A 12,117-nucleotide genomic window follows, 5' to 3' on the forward strand; every position below is an offset into this window, starting at 1 on the left:
GCAATAAATTGCTTAGCAGTTGAGTAATTCAAGCTCTTTCATCTCTAAGCTAAGATTCAGATCTGGTCCAGGTCTTTTGCCTGATTTGACAAGAGTGGAGTAATTCACAGGTACCCTAAAAACTGGGTTCGTAACTGTGCTAAGCCTTGTCTTGATTAGAGGAGTCCTTGACTTACAACCATTTACTGAAAGAGCATTCAAAGTTCCAACAGCACTGAAGAAAGTCACTTATGAACAGCCCTTGCACTTACATCCATTGCACCATCCCCATAGTCATGGGATCAAAATTTGGACATTTGGCATCCAGCATGTATTTACAATGGTTGCAGCAACCTGGGATCTCGTGGCCACCATTTGTGCACAATTGGAAAACTCGCCATGGCCAACTCACTGTGGGCCAACTTGCTGCAGCACAATTCAACAATTTAATTATTTAAGATAATTTTAAGAACATTTTATTTTTTGTCATTCACATTTCATTTTGTACCTCCGTTTGCACTCTTTACTTAATGATTCTATTCCATCAATTCTTCAATATTAGTGTAACTCTTGTCCTGTAGCAAGTTGTCCCGCAGCGAATTGGCCATGGTGCGTTGTCCCACAGCATGTTGGCCGCAGTGAGTTGTCCTAGACCCCCCATTTGTGACCTTCCCAGCCAGCTTCCAATGAGCAAAGTCAATGACGGAAGCTGGATTCGCTTAACCACATGATTCACTTAGCAACCATGGCAAAAATGGTTATAAAATCAAGTGTGTCTCACTTAATGACTGCCTCGCTTAACAACATAGGTTCTGGTCCCAATTATGGTAGTATATTGAGGACTATATGCTTTTTTAAAACCTAATAGTTATAGAACCTAAAATCATACATCTAAGTTTTAAGTATACCAAGGTTTACAACCCAATGAATTCATGTACTATGCTAGCCAAAACCAAACAAACTACATTTTGTCTCAATCTGTTATATGATTTAATTTCTGCTAGAAATTAAATCATATAACACATTGCCATGGTGGCACAGTGATTAGAATGCAGTACTGCAGGATACTTCTGCTGACTGCCGGCTGCCAGCAGTTCAGCAGTTCAAATCTCACTAGGCTCAAGGTTGACTCAGCCTTCCATCCTTCCAAAGTAGGTAAAATGAGGATCCAGATGGTTGGGGGCAATATGCTGACTCTGTAAACTGCTTAGAGAGGGCTGTAAAAGCACTATGAAGCGGTATATAAGTCTAAGTGCTATTGCTATTGCTCTCTTTTCAATAAATTGGATTTTTTTTCTAATGGGCCTCCCAGATTTCATTTGGTGTAGAATTTTATTTGGATTAGGTTGATGTCATGTATTATATTTATTCATCTGTATATTCATTCAGATATACTTACATGAATTGGAAAGCTTTCTGGAAATAGTGTCATATTAATCTCCATATCAAAGGCTACCTGGCCCTTGAAATGTAACAGTATTTCAGAGGAAGGAAACAAGATTCCTTCCTTCACAAAACTTAAGGCTTCCATTGGAGCCATCTCCAAATAATAAGACCATCGAGAAGGCACAAGGGATTTAATACAACTGTCAACCTTTCAGTTCTTTTGGGTATTTGTGAAATCAGCAAAAAGAGGACACAAGAGGGAAGGAAGGTAGGAGAGAAAGAGGTCTTGTTAACTTAAGTGAAAATTCCAGAATGCTGCACTCTTATTAGGGTTGGTCACACAGTTAGCCAGGAGTTTAGGCTGGATTTGGCATTTTTATCCACCCATTGAGTCCTTCTCAAGGTTCTGAGATAGGCATGTTATTATTATTCCAAATTTTGAAACCTAACAGAAGCAACCAAATTTCTATAAATTTCTAAGATCAGCTATTATTCATACCCTATACTATGAAGAAGATGTGGATTATTCAGTGATTCAACCGATGGTTTAATGAAACAGAAATGGCATTGCATGCTTTGTCAATTACTTTTCTTTGCAACTAAATGGGGGAAGTATGTCCCTCTTGTGCCTATTAGACTCTTGAGTGGTATTCAGTACCATCAACCATACTATTCTTCTGGACCACTTGCAGGAATTGGGGGCACTATTTTTTGGTGGTTCTGCTCCCACATCAGTGGGCATTTTCAGAAGTCAGGGCCTGCACTCAAGCTCCAGGAACTCCAATAAAGGTTCTTCCCCATTTACTTTAATATCTCCTGATGTGGTGAAAACGAAAGAGGAGGTCAATCAGCATTTGGGTGTGATGTGTCAGTATACATTGTCATCTTAGCCCAAGCCCTAAAGGTCTTGAACTTGAACTGGAGACTGTGAGGATCTGGATGGGGGTTTCACCTAGACTCTTCACTTCTGTTTACATAGCAAATAACTGTGGTCAGAGTAATCTTAGCTCAGCTCCATCTGGACAAGCCTATTATGATTTTACTTGGGCCAAGATGCCTGGTAATGGTAATCATGTCTTGATCATGATGGTAGGAGGATCATAACAATCCTTACAATAGAGTCATGCTCTATGTTTTCTACATTAGTTACAGCTGGTATAAAATGCAGCAGCTGGATTCCTAATGGGAAGTCACTACACAGGTTGCCAGAAGGGTTTCAAGATTGCTTCAAAATGCTGTTCCCTGAAAAGTTCTTTACTTTTGAGCTCTGGGCTTTTGAAGCCGATGCTTAATTAGAATTGAACCTGCCTATGCTGTCCAATCACCAAGAGTGGATCTGATGTAGATCCCCTCCTCCAGAGGTACACGGGCATAGAACAGGAACCTCCTTCCACCCAAAGAATGGATGGCCCCAAACCTTCTGGCATTTAGTAAACAGGGTAAAATAATTTAATTGCAGCATGCACTGAGCCAGTTGATTAGACTAGTCTAAGGGCAACTATGATGGTTATTGTTGATTTTGAATGATATTATTTTAACAGGTTTTTTTTAACAACTGAGCTTTTATTTTTGCATTTCTCTTTTGCTCTTGATTTTGTTGCACCCCATCCAGAATCTATTAGGATGGGTTATACATACTGATAAAAAAATAAATAAGCACTGATCTCAGGACTGCATGCAACAGGTAGATAGGCAACATAACAAACAAAATCCACTAAAAGTGGAAGGGAAAAAAGCAACAGCATCTACGTCTGATGAAAGGCAGTAGCTCATTTTAGGAAAAATGAGGGGGGGGATCTTAACAGATACTAAAGCTTAACAGATACTAAAGCCTCTTGAAAACTGTTTTGGGTTCAAAAAATAGAGTAGGAATATCAATATCAATATAATCAAATAAAGTCCAGAATCAATCTCAAGCAAAGGCAAACAAAGGCATGTGCTTTGCAATGAGAGGCATAATAAATAGGATCCTACAGTAAAACATCTATCATTTCCCTTAAATAACTGTAAACACACCTACCAGATATCAACCCAAGGAGCAGAAGTTATAGTTCCTAGCAGCATTTCCTCTTCCCAAAATTAAACCCTGCAGAGTTATATAGTAACATTGATAGTTTTTGAAAATGTTTTAGAAACTTGCCTACATGGTGGACAAAAGAACTAAAAACAAAATACAGGTATTCTTCGACTTATGACCACAATTGAGCCCGAAACTTCTGTTACTAAGTGAAACATTTATTAAGTGAATTTTGCCCATTTTACGACCTTTCTTGCCACATGTGTTAAGTGACTCAGTTGCAGCCGTTACGTTAGTAACACAGCTGTTAGTTGAATCTGACTTCCCCATTGAATTTGCTCGTCAGAAGGTTGCAAAAGCTGATCACATGACCGCAGGACACTGCAACCGTCATAAACTTGAGTCAGTTGCCAAACATCTGAATTTTGATCACAAGACCATGGGGATGCTGCAACAGTCATAAGTGCAAAAAACGGTCGTAAGCCACTTTTTTCAATGTTTTGTGTATCTTTGAAGGGTCACTAAACGAACTGTAGCAAGTCGAGAACTACCTGTATTTTACATATATAATTGTTATACTACTACACCCCGATATATAGTAATGTTTACAATATGCATCTACCAAACCTGATTGTCCAGGTGATTGGCCCCGAACAAAAATCTTGCTATGATTATAATCAATAGGTGTTGCATGGAAAGACATTCGTGGACTGGAATGCTATCAGTGGGAAAATGCAGTCTATTGCAAGATCTTACTAAGTAAGAGGCTCCATGTGTAAGTGGAAAGGCAGGGCATAAATCCAAGGCAGAAATAAATGAATGCAATCATACATCTCAATGAAAGAAAGTAAAAGTTGGCAACTGCTCTTGGGTAAAGACTGTCTGCTTCTGCGTTCTGGTGGCCAATGAAAATCAAGTCTCCTTCAATATGCCCAATCAATTCTTCACCCTCATATAACTTGATCTTGCAATATTTTTGGTATAATTATTATATTCTAGTCTGAGTAATTACCGCAGCAGAACTGATACAAAGGAACAAACCAAGGAGGATGCATTTTCTCCTTTGAAAATGCAAGGCTATCAAAATACATTTAAAAATTAAAAAAAAAAAAAGTTTTGATCAGAGAAGACCAATAAACGATTGATTTCAATGCAAAAACAAACGTTACTTTTTTCTTTTGTGAAACGTTTCTTCGAGACCACGTATTCAAAGAACCTGTTTTACCACCTGTGCAAGGGGTCACCCGGCACACCCAAAGTGGAAAGACGTTACCATTCCTCATTGCGCTGATTTTACCGCAACGTATACTGGGGGGGACAGGAAGTCCACTGAGGAGGAGGTTAGAACATCCAAATGAGATTTTCTTGACCCTTGGCTTCCCTACGTCATTCTGGGAAGTTCTGCGTATTAATTTTTTTAACATGAATCCTCGTTCCCACCCCCATTACCTTCCTTGTCATCTTTTCAATTCCATAGTGACTGTTATTAAAACCGGTTTGCCTAGGATCCATGAGGACTCTTTCCTAAGGGGTGAAAAAGATGAAATGCCCCAAAGAACAGATGAAGATAGCGTTGCGCGTAACAATCTCTTCCAAACCAACAAGGGGCTCTTTGAAACCTGAGTCAGTTTGCCTGAGTCCCAAGAAGTACTGATGCTTCTGACACAAAATGGTGCAGATACGTCATTTGCATGGTTCATGATCTGTGCAGTCATCCATATCCACGTCAGAATCAAAGAGGGAGTGCCCTGTGTAATCAGTATCAGGCGTTCGGGAAAAACTGTTTTCAGGTCCTTCGTCATCAAATGTTTCTGTCCTTGAATAAAAACTGAAGTCCAGCAGTGGGTGACTTTTGCTTGCTTCACTGCTTTCTTCTGATTCGTACAGCGTGTTGTCTTCATCATGATGCCACTCCGGCCAGAATTTCCTTCTTATTCTCTCACAGTACATAGCCAGGTTAATCAATTCTCCTGGAAGAAGAGATAGAGGGGATAGAGAATATGGTTACCACACTGTGAATCTTCAAACTAGAATACAGGTAATCCTCAACTTACCATGGTTCATTTAGTGGCCGTTCGACATTACAACGGCACTGAAAAAGTGACTTATGACTATTTTTTTACACTTATGACCATTGCAGCATCCCCATGGTCGTGTGATTTACATTCGGATGCTTGACAACTGGTTCATATTTATGACGATTACAAAGTCAATGGGAAAACCAGATTCACTTAACAACTGTGCTACTAGCTTAACAACTGCAGTGGTTCACTTAACAAATATGGTAAGACAAGTCGTAAAATGGGGCAAAACTCCCTTAGCAAATTTCTCCCTTAGCAACATAAATTTTGGGCTCAATTGTGGTCGTAAGTTGAGGACTACCGGTATTTTACATTCGCAAAAAGAGTGGAGATGTAGAAGAGAATACGTTGGTAAAATATTTGAACCACCAGATGGCAGCATTGTTTAAAAATGAGAGAGAGAGAGAGAGAGAGAGAGAGAGAGAGAGAGGGAGGGAGGGAGGGGATCTACTCCATTCTTCTCCAGAATGTCTAAGTACATAAGAGAAGGTCATAGAAAGAAAGCAGAGGAGAAAAAAGTAATAGCTGTAGAAATTTCTCTCAAAACAGCAGGATGCTTTGCATATGAACATCATTTATGCATTGCTTGTCACAGTATGAACTGTCTTACTGCTATAGGCCCAAAATTACAGCTTTAGTTTTATGCATAATGATTTGATCTGCTCGGAGGCGGGGGGGACGGACGACTGTAGCAGCATCTATGGTGGAAGGCCATGGGCAATGGGTACTTCCCTCCCACTCCTAATAAGCCATAAATCCCATATGTCCCTCTTTTCATTTTTAAAAAGAGCTAGCCTGTAGAAATATAAAAGAAAACATATAATCAATCTTCTGACGGTTTTGGAAGCTTTTCAATGTCTTTAGCTCCTGAGTGAAAAGTCCTAACAATGATTCACACAGAGCTGGTCTAAAGAAGGGTTTTAATCTTCCTGGTGGGAAGAAATTGCTTTTTCCTGCAAAACAATTCAGACATCCACAGCTTGGCGTTGCTGTGATAACTCAGTAATGTGTCTAGCCAAGTCAAAGACAGAAGCTTGAACCTTTAAAAAAAAAAAAGCCAATGATTTTTTTTCTGAATTTCTAAACATGCAAAGGGTTCTATTCCAATGCCTGTGGAGAAAATCTATCAGTGTAATATTCTTGTTGCAAAAAGCAGGACAGCGAGTGAGAGATTATGATAGCCCTGCAAGCTAATCCAATAAGGTAAAGACCATCTTCAAGAGCGGAGGGTGGGGAATGGAGTATGAGGGTTTTGCACAATCCTCCAATGCTTGAGATTTAGTCTCTTGATATATTGGGACTTGGGGGGGATACTGTGAAGTTTACTTATTTATTTATACATTTTCTGTTGTTTTCTAATTAATAGCAAAAAGAAGAATCAAAAGAGCAAAACATAAAAATGATAGTGATACATCCATTATTAAAAAGGAAGGGGCGGGGGGAGAACACACAAAAAGTGCTCTAGCAAAAAGTGAAAAAAAATACAACAAAAATCCCCATAGTATATGTCATTACAACAATAAACAATTGCAATTCTATATACACTTGTCTAATGCAAATATTGTTCAAGGATGTATATCTTTCTAACACATTTATCTTTTCTCTTAACCTACTATATTCTGTACAAATAAGTTCATATTTCATTATACATGCCCATACAAAGTTTTGCATTTTTTTTTATAGAACTATGGGAGCTATTAACAAAGTGAAGTTGACTACAGCAGCAATGCGGGGGGAGGTGATTTGTTATGAGCAGAATTAAACAAGACATCAAATTTTGTTTTCTCTTGCCTCCTGGGCGAGGATTTTCCTCCTCTTTGATGCTAAGGAGAGTTTAGCTCATAAATTAATCTCTTTTCCTATAACTAGCTGTCCTTGGGCGATTTGAAGTTTTGCTAAGATGGGAGACCAGCGGAAAATTCCAGAGTCAGGCCTACACTGGGAAGTGGTGACAAAATCCCTAGAGAAAGCCAAACTATCGTTCTTCCATGTTGTTGTTTTGGGGTCACCACAATTAGAGCTCAGCCTGAGGAACTCTTTTTTGTGTCACTCTAGGTAGGACACAACTTTTAGTGGAGACATCTAATCTTACAGGAAAACAAAACTTATTGATAGGCAGCAAGCCATATCAAGTCCTAACAGGTGAAAGAAACTGGAAAAAAAAGGCTTTTATGACAAATTATTCAACGATTCAATTCAATTCAATTCAAATAGAATTGTAATATTTATGAAAAAAGGTGATGCTAAAGTCCTGTTGCTAAAAATAACCAGCACACATATAAAAAGAAAATGAACATATAAAGTACAAACATATTCAACTTTTGGGAGAATAGGGTAAAGTGTGGATGCCCGTGATGTAGAGTCTTCAAGAGTTGTTACATTTGCCCATACTGTAAGACTCAGTTTCACTTTAGAGCAGGGGTGTCAAACTCACGGCCCGCAGGCCAAATGCATCACGTGCTGGCCATGCCCACCCCCAGTTTAGCGAAGGGAGAAAAAGTTGTGATATGACAACAACATGTCATTGCAAGTTTGACAACCCTGCTTTAGAGCAATAGTAATGTGCATTTAATGTGCAGCCTGTGCACCATCTATTGGCAACATTTGTTGCTAGGATTATCAAAGGCAGCTGTCAATTTTTAATAGAAAAAAATGGGGTATATGCTTTCAGAATAAATAAATGAATTGAATACACAATGAATTGCAACATCAGAACTATATCAAAAGCAGCAACGGTGTTTGTTCTCCATATTATGTCACTCTTCTTGAACAAATAGTCCTTGTGCAACACTCCATCCCATTAACCAGTGAATTCCTAGCCCATGGGACAGATTAATGAGAAGCCTTGTCATATTGCCTTCCATCCATTATTTGTGAGGATCACCCTAACATTTTTTTTATAAATTAACTTTATACAACACTGTTGCCTTTAGGTTTGTTGAAAAACAAGTCCCAGGAATCTCCATTAGCATTGATTAGATAAACTGGAACTTATGGAACTCGGATTCCAATACCTATCTGGAGAAAGTGGTTTAAATTGTCTATGGCACTATAGAAGGCTTTAAAGCAAAAACCTTGGAGACAGCAGGAAATTCCACTGAATTTATTTGCAAACTAACACTATACCATCTATTATATCCACAATTCATAACCTATGCATCCTTTTACTGTATTAGTAGATGTTCCTCTCATATGAGGAATTCTGAATACATATTTTCTTAATCAACAAACCACTATGCTAGCTAAAGTAATCAGAATATTATATAAAATAATCTATTTTAAATTATGGTGGAAACATCTTTCCTCTTGAAGCAGCTTTAAACTCTGAAGAAGCTGTCAGCTATCGCTGACAATAATTTAAATTATAGCATTATCACCAAAGAGTTAGTTTCTAAATCTATTCTTAGGCACTGAGAGACATTGTACTTTAGCAGCTAAACCATTAAATTTGTCTCTTAATCTCACAACACCTTTGTATCTTTGGCTGGTAAACTTTAGTTGCACTGAGTCCAGATCTCTGCTACTGCAGTGCAAAGGCAGCTTCCACTTTAGTAGAAATGGAGCTTCTACTAAGTTTAGAAGCTTAAGATAGGCTTCTGTTCCAGAGACATTGTCAAAATATTCAGAACAAGTGCAAATTGTCCCTTTGAATGTTATAGGCAGATTGGTGTTTCGGGATGAAAGGAAGTAGGAAAACAGAAAATGATAGCATTTTATTTTATATTTTCATTCTGCCTTTATTATTTTTATAAATAATTCAGGGCAGCAAACACACTAATACTTCTTCCTCCTCCAATTTTTCCACACAGCAGTAACCCTGTGAGGCGTGTTAGGCTGAGAGAGAGTGATTGATTGGCCCAAAGTCACCCAACTGTGTGTTATGCCTAAAGTAGGACTAGAACTCACATTATCCTGGTTTCTAGCCTGGTGCCTTAAACCATTAGCTCAAACTAGCTGCTTACTAATCAAAACTCAAGACATTTTGCCAAAGAACTAATAGGTACTGAGCTTAGTAGAGCAAATAAAACTTTTAATTATCTTACTGTTCTGCTTGTAGCAATTCACTTTATTCCTAGTTACAGAGAAGGAAACTTTCCATTTTAACTTTCATAACTACAGCTAGAAGTTGGAGCACCTGTCCGAGAGCCCAAATTACTCAGTGTTACTAGAAAGTGGTATTTACTGTACTAAAAACTGTAATATATTATACAACCTGCCTTATACACACCTGTTTGATATCCTTTTATTTCACTGCTGGCCAAGTATTTCTGTGAAATTGTGCATGTATTTATATATGCATGGGTATACATACATACATACCAGTACATATTCTGGAATGATCAAGGATATCTGGCCATAGGATGCAGAAAATCAGAACTCATCATCCAGTTGGCAGAATCAATGGAAACGTTTCCAAAAACAAGAATGAGAAAACTCTTCCCTGCTCCCAATGTTTGATACACCACTCACCTATTTTCTGTCTTTCGGATTCCTACATCATTACTTTGGTCAACATTTTCAGATGTCATTTTAATGCAGCTCTTCCTGAAGAGCAGCAGAGTTCCCCAATGGCTCCCTGAAAATCCCAGCTTTCATTTTTTAAAGAACATTCTTATGCTCCATTATAAGTTTGAAAGTGTGTGGAGGAGATATAGCAGAGTTTTCAATGACTGATAAAAGTTATTAGATTTAGAAGCGGCACCTACATAGAGAGATTCTTTGTTTCTCTCATGACAAATGAAGTGAGATATGAAAAATATCCAATGCTGAAAAAATATGGCCATGCCTCCTACCATCCTTCATGGTATTCATCAGATCTGACCTGCCTCCCCAGTTCCATGGTAAGATTTAACATATAAATTGCATCACCTTCCCCACACAGTTTATTGGTCAAGACTTCCAATCTGTTGGCAAATCCTATCCAAAGGGCTCTCATTTTGGATCTTTCTCAAAAAGCAGATGCTGGATGGGAAGGATGAGTGTGGACTCCAATCTCCTTACTCACACATTTTTGGTTAGTGCATGACTAAGGCTTGAAGCTGACCCAAAACAGGAGCTGTGTTGTTGTTTTTTCTTATCACTATCCTATGTTCTTGCTGGATTTAAAGCATTCATACCTTTAATGAGGCGCTCCGGTCTAGTTCCAGGCAACGTCCACATTGCTTGAGCCAGATGACCAAACACAGTAGCATCTAAAGTAGAAAGTCTGGGTCCCATGATGTACTTTTTATCACCTAGAAAAATAAACAGATGTCAAAAAACATTTAAGTGGGTTGCGATATTTTATTTCGCTTGTCTTTCTTAATATAGGGCCTATGTTTCAGTCTCATATTGCTTTATGCTTGCTAATGCCTTCAAAAAAATAAACGTAGCAGTTACCACATGATGGTTTGCACTGATACATACAATTATTCTGTAAAATGGAACTAGTTGTTGTGATCTCTAGTCCTTCATGGATGTTTCACTAATTAACCTATTTTTTTTTTAAAAAAGAGTATGGAACATTCAGTATATGTTTGGCTATATCTGAAGCCTGTTGCTCTTAAGAATTTTACTGATTTGCATTGACACAGTTTTTTTCACAGCCAAATTGACTCTTATGTATATGTAGATACATAAAACACACATATACACACACTCCATTGCAAATGCATTGTTGCATTTGTAAGATTTGTGTAGGAGATGACCAGGCTGAACCCGAGGGAGGGATCAAACGCATCATCAGTCTCAAGTCCCTTCATGCCCATAAGAGATCTAAATCCAGCCCCCCTTGAATTCTTGAATCTTACCTACCGCCAATATGCTTTGACAGTTAGTAGTTTATACTCTTGTACAAATCATGAGCTTGCAATAAACCTTTATATTCATTTTAAACTGCCTGGACTTACTGATTTTCCTCTGCTTGACAATTTGTTTCCCCAAATGCAGTTGACTTTTAGTTATGGCAAAAATCATAATTTTCAAACAACGTTTTTTTTAAGCCGGTAAACAATAATCTTTCCAGGTGACTAGGCAAAATGCAGGTGATGATGCCCAATCCCAGGAACATAACATTTCCTCACAGCCCCAACAAAGATAACAGCTTATGCAGTATGAGATTCGAGGGCAATTCAAAATCTCACTATGTATTTCCTGCCCAAATAAATTCCTTGTGCAGTTTTTGCAGTGGGAATGCTATCACGCCAAACAGACTCAGTCTATAAATGGGAATAACAATCCCTTGGTCATTGTTGGAATGGAACTGAATTCAGCGATGCTGCTTATAGAAATGGAGAAATGTATCTTCAAGGAACAACTTGTGTGACTCAACTCAGCCATGAATCTTTTCCAGTAGGGCTTCAATAGACACAGAATGTTTAGGTCATTCAAAGGGGCTTTTATTTTTAATGACAGGGGAGTTTTATAATAACTCATTATACTTTCAGAAAAACAATCGGAAAATTAGAATTCTGATTCAGGCCTCCAGTAACCTCTAATTTGCTGTCTCTTTCATCAGAAAGTTACTTTGCACAGATGTGATTCGGATTTAGCAGGCAATGCTGGATTGGATTGGATTGAATACTTTATTTGGCCAAGTATGATTAGACACACAACAAATTTATCTCTGCTGCAGAAGCTCTCAGTGTACATGCAAAGCAACCAAATAATGATAAT

The 12,117-nt window shown here is 38.3% G+C and overlaps 1 protein-coding gene across 3 annotated transcripts in view; it reads right to left on the minus strand.

Annotated features, from left to right (window-relative positions):
- Nucleotides 1-453: 453 nt before the first annotated feature.
- The window catches only part of FAXC (failed axon connections homolog, metaxin like GST domain containing), a 30,746-nt gene continuing 19,082 nt past the window's right edge, over nt 454-12,117 (minus strand). For all 3 annotated transcript variants that reach the window (XM_034409053.3, XM_087882598.1, XM_087882597.1), the window contains 2 exons: nt 10,581-10,697; nt 454-5,352 (listed from right to left, as the gene is read on the minus strand). In XM_034409053.3, the coding sequence (XP_034264944.2) occupies nt 5,066-5,352; nt 10,581-10,697 (404 nt within the window). In that variant the 3' untranslated portion in view covers nt 454-5,065. The remainder of the gene's footprint in view (nt 5,353-10,580; nt 10,698-12,117) is intronic.

The sequence above is a fragment of the Pantherophis guttatus genome, chromosome 1 (assembly GCF_059756535.1).
Source record: "Pantherophis guttatus breed Tessera chromosome 1, ASM5975653v1, whole genome shotgun sequence".
Lineage (NCBI taxonomy): Eukaryota > Metazoa > Chordata > Lepidosauria > Squamata > Colubridae > Pantherophis > Pantherophis guttatus.